The 19,566-nt window shown below is 42.8% G+C and overlaps 1 protein-coding gene across 2 annotated transcripts in view; it reads left to right on the top strand.

The window, feature by feature from the left end:
• SIPA1 (signal-induced proliferation-associated 1) overlaps positions 1 to 19,566 on the top strand; it is a 246,686-nt gene that overhangs the window by 109,852 nt on the left and 117,268 nt on the right. For both annotated transcript variants that reach the window (XM_078660715.1, XM_078660714.1), the window contains exons 3-4: positions 14,472 to 14,596; positions 15,746 to 15,934. In XM_078660715.1, the coding sequence (XP_078516841.1) occupies positions 14,472 to 14,596; positions 15,746 to 15,934 (314 nt within the window). The remainder of the gene's footprint in view (positions 1 to 14,471; positions 14,597 to 15,745; positions 15,935 to 19,566) is intronic.

Here is a 19,566-nt window from a genome sequence, read left to right as displayed (position 1 = left end):
TGATTCAGATGGTTTTGGCAGGCCCAGCAGCAGAGCAAGTAGGGCTGCATGCAAGGGAATGACTTGGATTCAGGCCTAGTCCTAGCCTTCAAAAGGAGCTGTTTCAAAATATCAAGAAAGACATTAGCAAGGCAATGCAGACTTTGTTGAGGAGAAATTCTTGAACAAAATGGAGTAAGGTGTCATCTTATATTGCCAGTCTGTGGCAGCTCCCCACTTCCAATCAGAGCTAGTGCATCTTCACATTCACATCCAAGAAAGTAAACTCTGGGTTCTCAGGCATTTGTCCAGTGTCTAGGAGCACAGTGGTTTTAATGGGCTAAGTTGGCTTGTTCCCACAATTGACCACAACCACTTTTCAGTTGAGGCAGCAACTTCCTCAGTGTGGTCTGTATGGGGTCTCTGCTTATACTATGAGGTGGCACTACTGCACTTGTAAAATTGATTTCTCTGTCCTTGGAGAGAGACGTAGCGATAATCAATGAATGACCATGGAGGGAAAAGCTCTAAGAGATACCTTTCCCAGCTTTCGTTTATAGTTCGATGATATAGACGGCAGAATTGGTATTGTTGTAATCAATCGATCTCATGTCACCAGCCCCCTAATTAATGTGACGTTTCTCAGTCTGTGCGTCTTCTTTCAATCCAAAATGTCTAGAAGACTTAGCAAGCATCTTCTTTTAATATGGAAGCTCTTGCCCTAACAAACATTCATGAAGGGAGTGAACTGATTATTTAAAATGTCCAAAGTTCAACAGGACATTATATGTGCTCTTTGTGCTTCTTTGGTCATTTCCTGTTTTCAGACGTTTGATAGTCTAGTTTCTAGTTTTATCTGGAAATAGACAAGAACAAGCACCATCTTATGTAAACATAAAGAAGCCAAAGGATATATTGATCTTACCAGTTTTTAAATAAACTAAAATTTCTTTCTCAATTCAACAAGGGCCTTAGTTGTGAGAAAGAGAAATTTATTATTTTCTAACAATGTATAGATCTTAAAAATGTTTTGGTGTACATATCTACTCTGCCAGAAAGAATGGATATCCATTAGTAATACATTGACTAGAACCCAATATTATTAGTCACAAAACAAACTCTTTTAATATTGTATGTTCTTCTGAAAATCCAAAATTCGTGCAATGTTACTTTATTGACTAACTCTTGATGTACAATATCCTGTATGATAACTTATTGCAAAGAATAGCACGTTTGAGATAGTTTTTTAATTTCTGATGTCCTGGCCTTTAATCAGTAAATGAACAGTTGTGACTTTGCGTCGCAGAATTGTGCTCATTTCTTTTATCTACAGTGTGCAACGTTTGCATTTCTCCAGGGTTATTAAGATGAGGTAATTGTTAAGCTATTAACAATAAGCTGATTATTTGGCACACCAGTCATAAGTGTTGCCACTAAAGTTTAACCATAGCACATAGATCAAAACGCATATGATAAGTTACGTTTACATTCTAAGAAGTCTATGCTAAATAATACTATTTTTGAGTACGATAACTGGGATACCAGCAGAGCAAAGTTTTATATTTCTCGATATACCGTCTTTATTTTACATAATACATGTTTCAATCCAAAGAAAATCTTTGAAGCTAAATTATTAAGATTTCCAATTTGTTAGAAATGTGATCCATTTAAGGGTTCCTTATTTCAAAATGCTTATTGCACATTTTTATGTAAATATGCAGCTGGGTATTGAAAATAAATTTGTTGGGAACATTTGTGTTTTAATACCAGTGAAAAACAATTGCATTTTATCATTCTGTTTCTCATAAAATGATTGCACTTTATTTAATGTATTTATCGGTGTGGGGGTGAATCAGTTACTTCGAATTGGTAATCCTCGGTTGGTCTATCTTTTGCTTGGTGGGAACAGATATACTTTACTACGAGACAGAATACAAATACTCTCTCTGATATACTTTTAAAAATGTTGACCTAATTTGGGTTTAATATTATATAAATAAGTCATAAGTTCTTTGTTATTTTTGTTCTCTTTTTGAAATGTAAAAATTAAATAGGTTGTCTTCTATTATTTTTTTTTATTGCTTTCTAATCTGTCCCTTGTCCTGTAGTTGGAGCGCTGGTTGTATTGTAATGCTTTTCTGTTATGAATTTTTATAACATATGAGAGATTACTTATTTAATCTGTTTGATGGTTGCTGTTGTGAATTAAGATATGATTGACTAATATTTCATCTTTTGTTTATATGACATGTTTGGTCTAAGTTTGGTTAGTGTAATGCAAAAGAATTGTCCAACTTACAATAGGATTTTGAAGTGCTAAATATCGGATACTGTACATACAGCAACATTATGTTTGTGGAGTCCAGTTGAAACCAGCTTTCAGAAACCAAAATGTGATTTGGTGGGTATAAAATAGAGATCATATTACAAATCACACTGTGTAATTAGTTTCTATGTCATACGTGTTCACATATTGCACCACTAAACACATTTACATTTCATTAGACATTCAGGGTTTGAGGCACAGTAAGATACAGTGATTTGTCTAGAAGCACATAATATTTTGGTCAAATGATGAAGCCAGGTTCAAAGTCCACAACGTAGACCACAGACAAGGCTTCAAGTAGGATGCAAAAAGTGGGGGGTCGCCACAGTGTGCGTGGATAGTTAAGAGCGGGGCTTGTTCATAAGTAAAATAAAGTAAACTAAATTTCCACCGACCAGTATTTTGGTGAACAACGAAGTGAACTGTTAATTATAAAAGGGAACTAAATCGCTGATACGGTTTACCGTAACATCTTCTACATGAATTGTTCAGAAATTGATTTGTGCTGTTTGGCAGTAAAGTTAAAGACGTGAATATAGGGCTCCTTTAGGTACCTGTTTCAATGTCTGTTTTTAATTACTGCCTGATTTGATGTTTGTAGGGACCCGGCTCATGTAAAGCTCTGACCCTAGACCACCTTTCCTCTTCATAATAAAAATATTCCTAAAATGTGCCTTATCTATCTTCATTGTAATTTTTTACCTTAAGATATACAACATGGTTTATGATTTTAATAGGCAAGATCCAATGTGCCCATTTTTTGATAAAAACATCTAATTTTTAAAGCAATTCACTGGAGGCCGTGCTGTTTCCTCCAGATAAACAGTTGAGTGAGGGCATGAGCAACACTTTCAGCACAGAAAATGCACAATAAGTCAGCTTGTGTTTCAAGTATTTATCAGCTAGATCTCTCAGTGAGTTATTGGTCACCATTTACATCTGTAGAGATATTAATATTGAAACAAACTCAGAGGAAGCAGTATGTGATCAACCACCAAACGTGTGTTGGCTTTAATTACCCTAACACAAAAAGGAATCCTAAGCCTAACAATAAGCTTTCATTGTACCTGGTCCTAGCCCTAACAATAAACCTAATACTAACTCTTACTCTAAGCCCAACAATAAATTTTAACTTCAGGCTAAACCTACACGTCCCTGACGTAATCCAAATCCCTTAACTTAATCATAAGGCTAAGCCTATCCTCTAACCTCACACCGGAACTAAACCCTAAAGCCAGCACTACTTCTAATCCTAAACCTCATCCCTTATTTTAATCATTATCCGTACAATTGTATGGCAAGATGGGAGGCTAACATTATGCATTACCTTGTATTCACTCCTGGGCAGAACACTGAACCACCACACAAAGAAATAGAATCCACCAGTCCTATATAATCCTCTTGTCCAATGTTTTCTTCCTTTTTTGTTTTCTGATTCTGAGCAGATAAGTATCATAGAAATAAATGAACAGATATTTGTTTCTTAATATATTGAATGTTTGAAAGGAATTGGTGTGTGTGAAATACCCATTTTTTGGGTAGAATGACTTTTTGGCTAAATGATAAATACATACAGGAAAGAATGTTTTATTTGCACTTAATTTCCAATATATTAAAAATAATTTGCTTTCATTAGAATGCAGAGGTATATTTCACAATGTATTAAGTAATCTTTAAAAGAGTATAGGTCGTGATTTATGGTAAGTAAGTACAGATTGATATTTAACTGATGGTAAGTTTGTATACCGTGATCTGCCTCGCGGGGAAACGGTACATCCTTTGAATGAGGTGAGGGCGGTTTCGCTTCAGTTGGGAAGAAGAAGCACTTAGCTGCCATATTGGAAAAGGGCATACTTACGCGCCAGATGTTTTCATCACTACGTGTCTTTTTTTGAAAATAGATCTTATTTTTTAAACAATAGGCTTGTGTTTAAGAGCTTTTGGTGTACAAGGCAGGCATCCTAGCAATGCTCATTTTGACTGTAATCATTGCAGGAATCTAGGTCTAGGCAGTTGAAAACAGTAAGGAGAGTTCAGGAATTCAACAGGAAATACATTAATTGTATTGGAGTACTGAGGAAATACTATTTTAAAAAGTAGTAAGTTTGGCAAAAAGATTGATGACAGTGGCAGAGCAGGAGTCTGGTGAAACAAACCAGGAAAATATCATAAGGAGAATTTTATCACAGTAATTGGAGGAGGCAGTTCAATAAACAGTTAGGGAAGTGATCAGAAATAAAAGAAATGTAGTAAATATGGATGGGAAAGAGTATTTTTCAATTTCTGAAGGGGAGATTGAGTAAATAGAGAGGTCCAGACAGCAAGTGAAACAAAAAGAGAACGGATTGGGATAATGCAACAGAAAAGAAGGGAGTCCAAATCATCTGAACTAGATTAGGTGTCCAAGGCGGCACGTAAAATAAGCATTTTAATTAATTTTTACTAAGTTAATAATCTCAATGTTTTGGAGCAGATAGATGATGTAACAGATTTGGATGAACATATTTTGGATCTGAATTATGAGGATTGCTTAGATGATGAGTTTGGGGGTGGTGTAAACTTTAAGAGTAAATAGAAAAGGTCAATTCAGGATCCATTAGGTGAAAAAGTGTTTGATCCTAAGGAAATAAGAAACCCAAGGGGTAAAGAAACGGGGCCATTAAAACTTGTAGCAGATTATATTAAACACTGGTTAAAAGGCCACTGGAAAGAGAAGAAAGAAACATGAATGTTGAATGCTCTCACCCTGTAATAGATAAAAGGATGACTTTGACGCCAAATTTTTATCCAAAATAATTATATACCTATTTAAAATGGGCAGAGACCCAAGGAAAGGGTTAGAAAGGTCATTAAAACAGCCCCAAGATATGCTTATGGTTGTGCTGGGGCCTTTAGCTAGAATTTTTGATTTAGTTGAGGAGGCTTGTTTGAAAGGGATTGATTTGGACATTCGCCTGCTAAGAGGTTGGTGTCAGAGTGCAATATGTTTATTAGGAAATGCCAATGCTGGTCTATAAGCTGACAGACGCAAAGCAGTTCTTTTGCATATTAGGAGATCTGGTAAAAAAAGAGTCTAGTGGGGAAGTCAGAGGTTTACTGTTTGGAGAAGGAATAGTTGGTAAAAAATATGTGCAGTTTTATATGCAACAAGTGTGTGCAGGTATTAGAAATGGGATTTCTGGTTAGCTAAGGTGTGCGCCAAAGCCAGGCAGAAAACACCACTCTAGTCGGGCAAGGGAGTTACACACCGAAGATAACCCCTGCTCACCCCCTTGGTAGCTTGGCACAAGCAGTCAGGCTTATCTCAGAGGCAATGTGTAAAGCGTTTGCGCAACACACACCCAGCAGTAGCACACTAGGGCCACCACAAAAGGAACTCCACACAAGGATATATAAAAATAGCCTTTGTATTACCATAAACACATTAAAGTAGTAATCACACAATATACACTGTGCCAACCTTCACTAGGAAATATTTACAGGGGATTATGTATACATGACAGGGCCAATTGGGCCACTGTCAGAACCATCACAAAGTGAACTAGTAGATGTAGAACATGTAGTAAATGTCGAACACAACCAGTAACTACTGGTAAAGTTAGGAAATTAGCATTAGATCCTGCAATGTAAAACAGAGGATGCATAAATCACCATGCGCATGAATCACATTAGGCATAAAACGACATTATGCGCCAATCTCATAAACATAAATCACATGAGGTAATAAGCATCACCAGTATAAAACATTGGGCCTCACATTAGTACCTTGCACCCTACCAGTACTCAACTGACCCCCTGGCCAACTGAACTTCCTATGGGGCTCAAATGCCCGTTTGTCCAGAAAGATCAGGGCGTAATCAGAGGACCTCTCGCAGGCCCTCGGGCTGCCTCAGCAGCAAAAGCAATTGGCACAAAGCACTGTGCACGTTGGAGTCCCGCTCTGGGACTCTAAAAATAAACTATGCCCCAAACGTTGCAGCTGCTCAGCGCTCTCGCCGGGCAGCTTTGAATGAAATGCGCAAATAAAGTCAGGCACTCCCGGTGCTATTGAGACCCACTGGGACACCAAACCAACTATGGCCCCACGTGGCAGCTGTCCACTGTTAGGCAGGGCAGCTGTAGAACCAGCACGGGCACTATGGGGCCCTCAGTACGACCACAGGGGGCGGGCACCGACAATGTGCCCCGACACACCCCCCACCAAGTTAGCACTGAGCCCTACTCACTGGGCTCCCTGGAGACTCTGCAGGTGGTCCCTTGGCCAATTCCTGGGCACCGGCACTCTTGGGATGGCCACGTGGGGCTCCACTTAGCTCACGGTAGCCCCACTTTCTATCAGGCGCACCAGGTCCCTTGAGTGCAGCAGGGGCAGGACCCGAAATGTGCCTCGGGCCCCCCCTGCACCGCAGACACTCACTCCGCTGCTGCCCACGGGGCTCTCCCTTCCACATGGAAGCCCCGCGAATCACTCGCCGTAACTTCCTCATCGACTGATGCGGGGTAGGCTCCCGCCCTCCTTCTGGACTCTTGGCTTCCTCTCCACGGCTGCAGGCAAGAATCTCTTCGCCTCACTTCACCCGGGCCCCCTCCTGGCACCCGGGACCTTGTTTCTCAGCTTGTGGAGGCGGGGTAGGCTTTCCGCCCGCACTTCCTGACTCCAGCTGGCCTAGGTTTCCGTCTTTCGGCCCCACCCACTGTCAGGCAGCATGCCTTGCTTCCTGCTTTTGCCAGGCTCGGCAGCGATGATCCTTTGGCGAAGTTCAAAGTGCGGCGGGGTGGGCACCCTAATAAGAATAAAAATTGGCACAAATGCGCGAGGTGGGCACCCGCTGCCTACTAATAAGGAAAATCGACGCCAATAAGTGGGGTGGGCACCCATTCTCCAAATGAGCACACAAGCGGCAAGATGCAGGGTGGGCTCCCGCTTCTCTCAGCACCCAGGTGGGGGAATCCCCTTGAAGCAAGCTGCAATTCCGTGCTGCAGAGCCCACGCACTCTTCTTCTTTTGTGGCAATTATAATATAGCGTTCTCGAGGCGCTAAGGCTGCAGCAGGCAGAAAAAGTCCTTGGGGCCTGGGGAGACCACAGCAGAGTACAGCCAGGCAGGCCAGCACGCAGGGACCCCCAAGCAGCTGCAGCTGGGTCCCACGGCGGTTCTTCCTGACAGAGTGTCTCCCCAGCCCAAGTATGCAAAAACTCCATTTCATGAGGTCACAGCCCCTACATTTATACTTAATTTTCCTTTATCTGCCCTGGCTCAGGCCTTGGGGAAACCAGTTAGAACCGGTTCTGGAGCACTCTGTTTACCAGGCTCCTCTTCCCTATTGTGAGGTGGGGGCTGGTCATCAGACACACCACAGGGGGGCAGAGCCAGCATTCACTATGGCAGGCACCATCCTATTCAGGAACCAGGGACTTCCCCTCCCACTACTCAAAATGTAGATGTCCCATTCAGCCTAGCGCTGACTCACCCTGCCCCTCCTGGAACCACACACCTCACCAGCCCCTGTCACTCAAAAGCCAGACATGCAATTCACATCAGGCAGGCAGACACATAGCACACAGAAATGCCAACTTCTAAAAGTGGCATTTCTAAAATAGTTATTATAAATCTGCGCACACCATTGCGTAGCATTTATTATCCCTATTCCAAATGTACCAAACTTGACCATGCTGAACCTCTCATATCAGGGATTACCACTGAAACACTTATCAGTGAATCCCCGATGCATTGCTATGGAGGGCAGGCCCACAGTAGTGAGAAACCAAAATGACTGTTTGTCACTACCAGGACACGTCACACACTTAAGGTACATGTCCTATCTTTTACCTACAATGCACCCTGCCCATAGGGCTAGCTAGGGCCTACCTTAGGGGTGACTGACAGGTAGTAAAACGGGGGGGGTCAAGGCACATACTTTAGGTGCCTTGTCACAGCGGCAGTCACATTGCGCGCACAGGCCCTGCAATGGCAGAGACCTGGGATATGTTTGAAAGGCTACTTTGGTGGGTGGCGCAAATAGCGCTGCAAGCCCACCAGTAGCATTTAATTTACCAGCCCTGGGTATAGGGGATACTACTTTACAAGGGACTGATCGGTAAATTAAATAGGCCAAACAGGTGTAGACCAATCTAACTATTTGTAACACATAGAGCGCACACACTTTACACTGGACAGAAGTGGTAAAGTGCTCGGAGTCCTAAAACCACCAACACCATGTCAGAAAAAAGGCTAGGAGAAATGCAAAAAGTTTAGGGATGATCCTGCAAAAAGGACCAAGTCCAACAGCAGGGAATAGTTTTTATGGAAGAGCTGGGCGGAGAGGACAACCTCTCAGCTGTTGACCTTATACATACGCCCTTGTTCAGAGGATACCAAAATGTTGGAACTTATAGATGAAACCAGGGTGTGTCCAGTTTCTTTCCCCAGTGAGGGAGAGGGAGCAGAGTTAGACCATCTAGAGGTCGGGAACAAAGTGACAATGCAGGGTAAGGTGACCATGAAGACCATTTCTGGTTTATCCAAGGAAAATTGAGAGAAAGATTGAGATTTTACCTGGAGCAATGGAGGAAAATTATAAAACACCCCTGGGAGTTAGTAACAGTAGAGGATTATCAAACAGAATTCCATTCTGAGCCTCTCCACACAAAGGGACCAAAGGAGTTATGTTTTCAAAAGGGTTTGAATATTATTAGGAGGTGGCACGGATGTTAGCAAAAAATGCAATAGTGAAGGTGGAGGAAGACCAGGTCAGTTATGTATTTACTCTGTTTCCTGTGGAAAGGAAGGACAAGTGTTGGAGACCAGTAATACATTTGAGAAACTTAAATTATTTTGTGACCTACAGACATTTCAAAATGAAAGGTATTCACATTTTGAGCTACATGTTACAGTAATTGGATTGGATGATTGGATGGTGAAAGTTAATCTCAAAGACGTTTATTTCACGATTCCATGAGCCTTAGAGAGTCAATGCTATTCGCAATTCAGATAAAATGGTCAATTGTACCAATTTCGATGCCCTCCGTTCGGCATCTCCTTGGTTTTTTATGAAGGTTTTAAGACCAATAGTGGGATTCTTTTTTTAAAGGGGTATAAGAGTGATTGTTTTCCTGGACAGTATTCTGATAATGAATCAGAGTTTGGAAGAGTTGAAGAGTCAATTAATGTTGAAGGATTTGTTGGAATTACTATGTTTCATGGTCAATTTGGAATAGTTCGTATCAGCGCATCTCTGAACATGGAGTTTCTGGGTTTTGTAGTAGACACTGTAAAGGCTCAGTTGGTGTTGCCAAAAAAGGTCAGGAAGATCAGACAAGACGTGAGTAATTTGTTAAAAAAGGAAGAGGTGAAAGCGAGATAGTTGGCGTGTGTGACCAGTCTGTTATCCTCATCAAATTAGGCTGTTTCCAGGTCCTTTACATTACAGGGTCTTACAACGTCTGAAGACATCAGGTCTTTCGAAGGGTCTAGCTATGGCTGTAGAAGCGAGGAGTTAAAATGGCGGATAGAAAATTTGGAGGCCAGGAACAGTCGGGCAATATCTGGATTAAAACCAGATTATGTTCTGTAAACAGATGCGAGACAAACAGAATGGGGGTGCAATGTGTTTAGGACAGGAGACAGGAGGAGTTTTGGATGGGTTGAAGAGGAAAGAGCATATAAATTGACTGGAGAGGAGAGCAGGGTTGTTTGCCCTTTGCAGTTTCAAAACTCAGCTTCAAGGAAGTTTGGTTTTGTTGAAAATGGACAATGTAACAGCAGTGGCATATATAAACAAATTGGGAGAAAGCATATCAAGGAAATTGTAAGCTATGGAAATGTGGTAGTTGTGCTTGGAACACAAGATTGGTTTGAAAGCTGAGAATTTACCTGGGGGAGACAATATAGGGGCATATTGGAATTCAATACATTTGATGGCTTTCAGCGATTGGAAAGTGAAGGAGGAGTATTTCCAGAAGATGTAGGAATGTATGGGACCATTTGGGGTGGATCTTTTGCACCCCTGTTGAGTTTCCAGTTGAAACATTACACCAGTTGGAGACAAGATCCAGGGTCCCTTAGTGGTAGATGTTTTCATACAGGATTGGAGAGAGATGAAAGTTTATGCATTTCCACCTTTTTCAATGATTCAGAGGGTGTTAATTCAGCAGAGGAGACAGAAGTGTCAAATAGTATTGGTTACTCTGTTTTGTAGAAACCAAACTTGGTTTGCAAAGGTTATTCAGGTGGTGATGGACATTCTTTATCTGATCAGGTCATGCAAGGGTCAGTTAGGAAGAGTGTAGGTGGTAGAACATCCAGGGCCGGCTTTAGCTCTGGTGGCGCCCGATGCGACAATCACTTTTAGTGCCCCCACGTCCCATGACCGCCTCCTCCTAGTCTCTCACCACAATCTGCAGAGGTGCCCCTCATCTCTCATATTTCCAAGCACAGCGCCCCCCCTGAGGCCACCTCACACCCCGATACAGGTCAGCGGCAGGGCGGCCGCACCAGTCGCACTTCCCTAAAGCCGGCCCTGAGAACATCCTTTAGTAGATTCTGGTTTGCTCAACCTTCTAGTTTGGAAGATTAGAGGAGAGCAAGAAGATTCCAAATCTATAAAGAACAGCTTCAGAGTCGCTCAATTAATCATGGGCTCCAGGTACTGGAAAGAGATTTAGAAGTGCATGGGGAGTATGGCTACGTTGGTGAATGACAAGGGACTTGAATCCTGTGGAGGCTGATGAGGTAGAGGTTGCAAATTTTTGGGCAGATTTATTTAAGAAAGGTCTGGCATACAGAACAGTACATTGTTAAAGGTAAGCCACTGGACATTCTTTGATTCAGGGGATGTTGATTGGTAGGAGTCCATTGAGTTGTAGAGTAATCAAGGGAATTTGTTTAAAGAGATCACCAAGGCCTAGATATGAGTCACTTTGGGATGTGGATTTGATTTTAAAGTTGTTTGAAAGATGGACCAGTGATACATTGTTGGGTGGAAGAGAGTTAACATGGAAATTAGCTACTTTGTTGTGTTTGATTTCTTGCAAAAGGGTGTCAGCTGTTAGGGCACTGTAAGTAAGTAATAGATGTTATCAACCAAATGGGGTTCCATTTGAGATTTGGAGGAGGACTAAGACTATGTCTGGTTCTATTTTTACCCAAGATTTGATCATTATACAAAATTGTGTGTGGTGAGATGTATGAGAAAATATGAGGCAAGAATTATGAAAAAAAGGTGTGCTGTGGTGAATCAGTTGTTGATTTCTTATGCAAAACCATTTAAAGGAATCTCAGATTTTACCTAGTCTATAACAAACGAAGCAGGAATAAATGTGTCTTTCTTTATTGGCCATTCTATATTTTGAAAAGCAGGGGACCCCTACGCGAAAATAGATTTGCTATAGGTAGGGCAAAAGCAGTTTTGAAAAAGGAATTATAGCAAACAATATTTGAAAAAATGCCAAGACCTCTCATGCACATACTCGTGTGTATAGCTACGACATTCACACATTCTTATATATCTATGATCACAAAGAGATGTATATTTTTTGTTTTTTAAGAATATTTTATTTTTATTTTATAACAATAGTTGTCTGAGTATTTTTAGTGTCCTATGTAGGCTCTTTGGATAGATAATTTCAGTATAAAAATTAATATTATATTTGATCAAGGTATACACAGTTACAAAAAAACTTGAAAAAATATACAAACACATATCACATAAACCAACAAAGACAAATCGGTCAGTAGTCTATTATAGTGGGCAAAAGCGGTGAGTATTGGCCATTCTGTCAGAGGGGCAATGGCGAGTAAAGTTTTTATGTCAGGAGAAAGATTAGAAAAGATATTAAAAGTGCAGACTGGTCTAATGGTGACATGTTTACGCGGTTTTATTTTAGACCTATAGAACATGCTCCAAGCTGTGCTTTGAAAAACTTTAAACATGAATAATGCTAACCTCCTGTCTTGCTATAAAATGTAGATTCTTTTAGGTTTTCTGCACATAGAATCACAATTTTATTAAAGACAAGGAGGCTAGCATTATCCCACCCTCCCTTTCCCATATATTAAATGGAGAAGAGGGGAAGGGAAAGGATTTTAGGAATGTATGAATTGTCCCAAGAAATGTAAATATTTTTTGTAGATTGATGGATTGTTAGCCTTAAAAAGAAGTACAAAAAATAAGAATATTTTTGGACACAGATAATTTTGGTTTCAGAAAATTAATAGAAGTGAGAAGAGGTCAAGATGAGAAGGAAGAAAGATTTAGGAAGAAGCAGAAAAAGTGGAAGAAAATGGTAGAGAGAAAGGATGTGGCTGACAACTGGAGCAGTTGTGGCCAAGAACAATATAGTGCGTGCCTGGGGTGGGGGGCCCTCCTCCTCGACTGGAGGATTGGAAGTCCCATCTGTACTGGTGTCAGAGAGCTGAACGAGCGGTCTATCAAAGCAGAGGCTAACCTAAACAAGCATTTGCAATGCAAAAGGTCCCGCATTTACGCGAGTTTAAGCTATTGGCATTGTAAATGACAATGCCAATAGCTTAAACTCGCGTAAATGCGAGACCTATTGCATTGCAAATGTTTAACTTTAAAATTGAGCTCTGCGCCGCTTCAAGGACACCGTGCTGTTTCTTTTTTTTTTTACTTTAACACTGAGCGCGGTGTCTTTGAAGCGGGTGCCGCGCTGAGTGTTAAAGTTGAAAAATAAAGAAAGAAACCGAGCGCGGTGTACTTGACGTGGCGCTGTGCTCAGTTTTAAAGTAAAAAAAAACAAAAAAACAACCAGAGCCCGGTGTCCCTGGAGCGGGCACCGCACTCACTATGAAAGTTTAAAAAAAAATAATTTAACAGAGCGCGATGTCCCAGAAGTGGACGCCCCGCTCAACATGAAAGATAAATAAAACTAAAATTAAAATGATTGCGAAGTGCCTAAAGCGGGCGCGCCGCGATCATTATGCAAATCCCCCAAAAAGTGTCCGCCATTGTCCCCATCAGTGACAATAACAAAAATAGCGCTCACCCCCTAGATAAAGCAGGCTGTGTAACTAGCCTAGTAAAAGGTCCAGTAGTTATGGGCCGTAACAAATTGAGACAAGGCGGTACCAAGGCGGGACTAACAAGCCCATTTACAAATCAGAAGCCACCATTTACGAAGGACAATGACACAAAGCCAATGACAAATATGGGCGGAGAGTGGGCGGGGCTGCTAGTGCATGCCCTAATACAACATGCCTCGCTGTTTGAGCAGCATATGCGTGCTGCCGCTAGGCTCGACCTAAAAATGGGACAAGGTGTGGGCCGCTTGTATGCCTACTGTGGGGAATTATCAAGATGGGAGATGGGGGTGGGGGGCTTAGGATGAATTATGGATTTTGTCCAGGCTTATATTGATACTCTGTGACTGTCTGATGTATTGTGGCTGTGATTGATTGACTATGTTTCACGCACCATCGACTTCATCATTGTCTGTATTCGCCCCATGGCTGATAAGAAATGTCTTCATTGCTGCATCTATTGTACTGTGAGCATATGTTTTCTCTTGTTGTTATTAAAAAGATTTATTTTTAAATGGTGGAAAAGAGGATTATATAGGACTGGAGGATTCTATTATTTTGAGTGGTAGTTCAGTGGTCTGATTCTTGGAACGTTAAAGTATTTGCTGCTCAGAAGGAGTGAATAAAAGTTAATGCATAATGCTAGCCTCCTTGTCTTTGATGAAATCGCCATTCTTTCTGCAGTAAACGTATAAGAATCAACATTACCCTTGTATCTATCTCATTCAATGTAGCGGTGTTTTAAGTAGTGGTTTTATAACAGTGCTACTCTCAGGTGTGGTAGTTTTGATGTAGTCGCGTATATGTAATGGTACATGAATGTAGTTGGTTCCTAGTAGTGGAGGCACTCCATCAAACCAGTGTTCCCCTATGGGACAAGGTTGAGACACAAACACGCACACATATGCGCACCTGCACTCCTATTCATTTCCCCAGGTTTGCCACCAACCTGAGCTCTCGCATCAGCATTACCCCATGCAAAACTCTTGGTATCACCCCCAGTGCTAAAGCAATAAAGGACTCTTACCACTGTTGCTCCAATCTTTCTGGCTAGTGGGTTTGGTGTGTATCAATATTTTCTTATCCTTTTAAATGCATTCAACACAGCATGTTTTGCTTTCTTAGAGCACCAGAACTTCTTTGGCATAGACGAACGGTTGGGCCCAGTTGCCATCAGTCTGCGCCGGGAAGAAAAGGAAGGGGCCTGTAGCCCACAGTTCACCTACCGCATCATTTTCCGAACTACTGAGGTATGTCCTGTTTTTTATCACAAGATGAAAGAGAGATTCCAGTCTGAACAGGGTGAAACAGATAGACATAGGATCCGCTGACCTTTCGTCTCAGGCCGTCAGTTAAGCAATGTTTAGAATTTCATTGAAATATGAAAGTTTGCTTGGAATATGCTGCTGTTTGCAGTTCAGTTGTTTGGGCAGATGTCAACCTAAAATGGTGGTGAGACACGTCTCATTAAGGGTGCTGAATTATTTTGTTTAGAATGAAATGGAAAACAATTTTACACCAAGAAAGGGCAACCACCGCCACAGAGAGCCAGTGCAGAGCCTAATCAGGACAAAAACAGTTGAAGATCTGCTTAGGAACACAGACCTTCATGACTCTTACTGATGTTCCTTTTAGCCATCCCTCTGGGAAAGGACCTGGAAGATACAAAATGGCATCTATCATAGGCCTCTGGAAACTGTCAGCTATGAACAGTCTCCTAGGTTGATGGAGTGACTGCAGTGCACTTATTAATACGCCAACCTTGAATATATGCCTGACTTCTCTTTCTCGAAGGGCACTTACATTGCCCTGCCAGGAGACTATGATACTCAAGTTTAGACAGCTAGCTGAAAACCAGGCCTGGGTCTTAACAGAAGCACGTTCAAGGGGACATCTAATTATGGATCAGTTCCCCAAGTCTGTCAAGGAAGGAGTCCATATTCCTGGAAACTGATGAGGATGTAGTCCTTCTCAGAACAATTTGATGTGGGTCTACAACTTATCTCTCGTCTTATCCTCACGCTGGCTTCCAGATAAATCCTTGTCTGATTGATGTTACCCTTTAAAATTGCATTTTTGTGTTTACACATCGCAAAGTATTGAATCTCTGTAGCAGTATGGTAAGCAAGGTGTGACATAGCAGATGCAACAATGTGTATGTTGGTGGCCAAGTGCTTGACAGTTGTGGTTAGATTCTGCTTGGCGTGCAACTTCTGAACATGGATGAAATGTTGAATGCTTTTTAGGGGTAGATATTTAACAAGTGTAAAAGGAAACTTCTTATGTTATTGTGCCCTCAAAGTTCTGTTTGTGCCGAGATAATTAGTTAGGCTTTATCTGTTGCTTCCTGTGTGGTGGATGCTTTCCTCTAATAATTTTTTAACATTTAAAATTTTCAGCTGAAGACCTTGAGGGGCTCCATTCTGGAAGATGCTGTGCCTGCTGCTGCCCGTCACAGCAGCCCGCGCGGGCTTCCCCCTAAAAAGCTTCTGGAGTATGTGATCCCCGAGCTAAACCTGCACTGCCTGCGCCTGGCCTCCAATTCACCCAAAGTGCCCGACACACTACTGAAGTTAGATGAGCAAGGGGTGAGTGGCATGAAATCAGATGGTCAATTAGGGGTTAGGGAGAAGGGTTTGGGCCTATCAGGAAGGTTAGCGCGAGCTTAGTGTGTGGACCACACGTTTATAATGTCAACAGTGGGAAACTCTTCCACGTGGGTGGATGTGTATTTGCCTGTATACTGTATTGTATTGTAGGTTTCTTTTGTGCTTACATACCTCAGTCGAGGCGTTCACTCGCTTTAAAGACGAGTACCATGCAACTTTGTGGAGCCCAGACTTACCTTGCAGTGTTAGTTGTAAGTGTTGCAGTAGTTGTATATTATGCAACAGTATTATAGTTGGTATACCAAATAGTTGAAAGCAGTTTCTAGTCCAGAGGAAAAAGTTATTTGTTAATTGTTGTTATTGCTGCGGTGCTTCAATTATATACTCGATTTGTATTTCTAATTCTCCAGTATTTGGGGTGTCTTTCATAGATTCACATGCCTGAATCATTCCCCGTCGTCGGAGTAGGAGTCCCACGGTATATAAAAAAGCAGTAATAAGCCATTTGTACATAGCAAATAACAGTTACCATAAACCAGGAAGTGAAGTAGCCTCAGCTACCAATGAAAAAACTTCCACATTAGTGACCATCCAAGTCATTATGTTAGACCAAACTGCAGCCAATCAGGCCACAGCTCCCACCTAGGTATTCTCCCCAGAGACCCAGGCTGTCAGATTTTTTACCGCACGTCGTGTGATAGGGAGTCTCTCTGAGCTCTGCTCAGTTTTTTCTTCTACTTTGAAAGTTTGAAAGTTTCTTTCTTTCCAACATGTCCACATCTAAGTCCCTTTTCAGGGCTTGTGACTCTTGTGGCAAGGCAAGGCTCTTCAAGGAAGACCCTCATTCTCTCTGCATATACTGCTTGTATCCAGACCATCAGGCTAAGGAGTGCAAGATTTGTCGCACTTTTCCAACAAAAACCCTCAGGGACAGAGAGGGTCGCCTCCTACTATGGATACAACGGAATAAGGACAAGGACTTGCCACTCTCTGAGGTAGGAAGTTTGGCCTCTATGTCTTCTATGGGATCTAGGAAGAGAATAGCTGAGGGTACAGTAACTACCCCTAAGGCTAAGGTGGCGAAACAGGCCCAGCACACGCTCGCTGCTGAGGAACCTTCGACTTCTAAAGTGAAGAAAGCCTGTCAAAAATCTGTCAAACAGCCTGTCATTAAAAAGACTGTCCCTTTATTGTCACCTCAGAGGCCTACAACCAAGGCAGCAGCTTCTCTGCCGGTTTCCTGTCAGACTGCCACTACAGTGACTTCTACTGTGACCTATTCCTCACCAAAACCCTCTTTGGTGGTGTCCTCAGTGTCCTCACCTACTTATGTGCATGTTCAAATTCGTCCCATCTCGTCGACGAAGAAAGTTTCACCTACCGTCGACGAGCCTCCGTCGACGAAGCCCTCCTCAGCGTCGAAAAATCCCTTCCCGTCGACGACGACACTACCGTCGACGAAGAAAGCCTTGCCGTCGACGGCTTCACCGTCGACGAAGCACCCGTCGACGGACTCATCGTCGACGAGGAAGACTCCGTCGACGATCCTACCGTCGACGAAGAAGACACCGTCGACGGCCCCGTCGACGAAGTCGTCGACGACGGCCTCGTCGACGAAGAAGATAACGCCGTCGACGGCCCCGTCGACGGCCCCGTCGACGAAGAAAAATGTTCCATCGACGACGAAAGGTGTTCCGTCGACGACGACGACGTCGTCGACATCGAAAAATGGATCGTCGACGAGACCTCTCCAGCCACAGTCGTCGACGGCGAGTTCGTCCCTCACAGCAAAGTCAATGCCACAGGACTTCTCGGTGGCCCAAGGGAATCCTATGACGCCAAAACTGTCAACTTGCACAGATCTTCAAGTATGGTCGGCAAAGAGCAACCCCATATCGTTGCCTTCTCCAGCCACCACTGCGGCGATTCTACAACGCCCATCACAGTCTGCATGTATGTCACCACTCACGATGCCAGACAGGCTCTTGGATTCTGACGAGGACTCTGCTGGAGACTTATTTCCGGCAGCTACGAGTCCATCTGACTTGCTCATACATGTTAAGGAACAGGAGGAAGAGGAGCAGGTGACGCAACACACAGGGTTGGATCCTGCACCCCCATCAGGGACACAAATGCCCATGGAATTATTTAGAAATTTAATGTCCATGTTGGATGATTACTATCAACGTTTTCCGCCCTCGGAATCGGGCGAATCACACATCACTTCCCCCCCGCCTAGAGGAACTCCGCATTCAGTCCCTCCTAACATGGAAGAATCGGTACATGCCCCATCCATGCCGGTACCATCTAATCAACCGGTGGATGACAATTCTGAAGAGGAGGCTCAGGAAGAAGGAGAATTGGATGACTCGGATTCGTCGGAGTATGAGGATTATCAAGCTGACTCCCCTGCTCCAGATGAACAGCCAAAGGCTGAATCACCACCGGTGGATATTGCAAATTTCCATAGGATTATGGATAACGCTACCAAACGATTTCTCATTACCATGGAGACAAAACAGGATGATTGTTTCCTGTATGATTTCAAAAATCTGTCCCAAAGACAGAGCTGGTCGATACCGATCATAGAGTTTATTTGGAAAGAAGGTCTAAAGATCATGGCCACTCCAAACTCTTTACCTCCAGTTTTGCCACGAGTGGATAAAAAATACAGAGCGCCTGCTTCTTCTCCGGCTTGCCTGATTGGACAGGCCAAGACAGACTCAGTTATTGCACAAGCAGCTCAAAAAAGGGCGAAAAACCCATCATCTCAAATCTCCACGCCTACAGACAGAGACGGAAGACGACTCGATACCATTGGCAAAAAAGTTTCCACGATTGCAGCAACCACAGTAAGGGTTGCTAATTCTATGGCGATTCTTGGCCGATACGATAGGCAAATGTGGTCTGACATTTCGCCTTATATTAAGAAACTGCCTGAACCGGACCGGTCTGAGGCTATCAAAATTTTACAAGAAGGAGAGTGTGCGTCGTCCGAGATCATTGACGCTGCAGTGGATGTAGCAGCTACAGGCTTCAGACAATTGGCAGGAGCCGCAGTCCTTCGGAGAGAAGGATGGTTGAAATCTACATCCTTTAGACATGAAGTACAGTCCAAGGTCTTAAATATGGCTTATGATGGCGAGTTTCTATTCGGCTCGCACGTGGATGAGGCTTTGCAGGCCATCAAAAAGGATACTAAAACTGCACGATCTTTGGGCACTCTGCAGTTTCGAAAATCTTCCTTTCGTGGCGCAAGAGGAAGGGGAAATTTCTCCAATAGAGGAGGATATTACCAACAGCGCAACTACACCACTTCTCAAAACACACAGAGGTACCAGCCATATAAGCAACAGCCTTATGGCCAAAGACGTAACTCTTACACACAGCCCCGAGGAAAAGCAACATATCGCGGAAGAGATAACACCAACAAGAAGTGAGGTTCACTTCCTGCCGCCAAAGTGTCCCCGCCAAAAACGAATTGGAGGAAGAATATCCCAACATTACTCAAAATGGTCCAAGATTACTACAGACAAATGGGTGCTGGATGTGGTATCCAAGGGACACATTTTAGAATTTGTAAAAACCCCTCCAAATTCTCCTCCAAAAGG

Source organism: Lissotriton helveticus, chromosome 9 (genome assembly GCF_964261635.1).
Source record: "Lissotriton helveticus chromosome 9, aLisHel1.1, whole genome shotgun sequence".
NCBI classification, from domain to species: domain Eukaryota; kingdom Metazoa; phylum Chordata; class Amphibia; order Caudata; family Salamandridae; genus Lissotriton; species Lissotriton helveticus.
The sequence above is the reverse complement of the archived record's forward strand: the minus strand, read 5'-3'. Positions and strand labels throughout refer to the sequence as shown.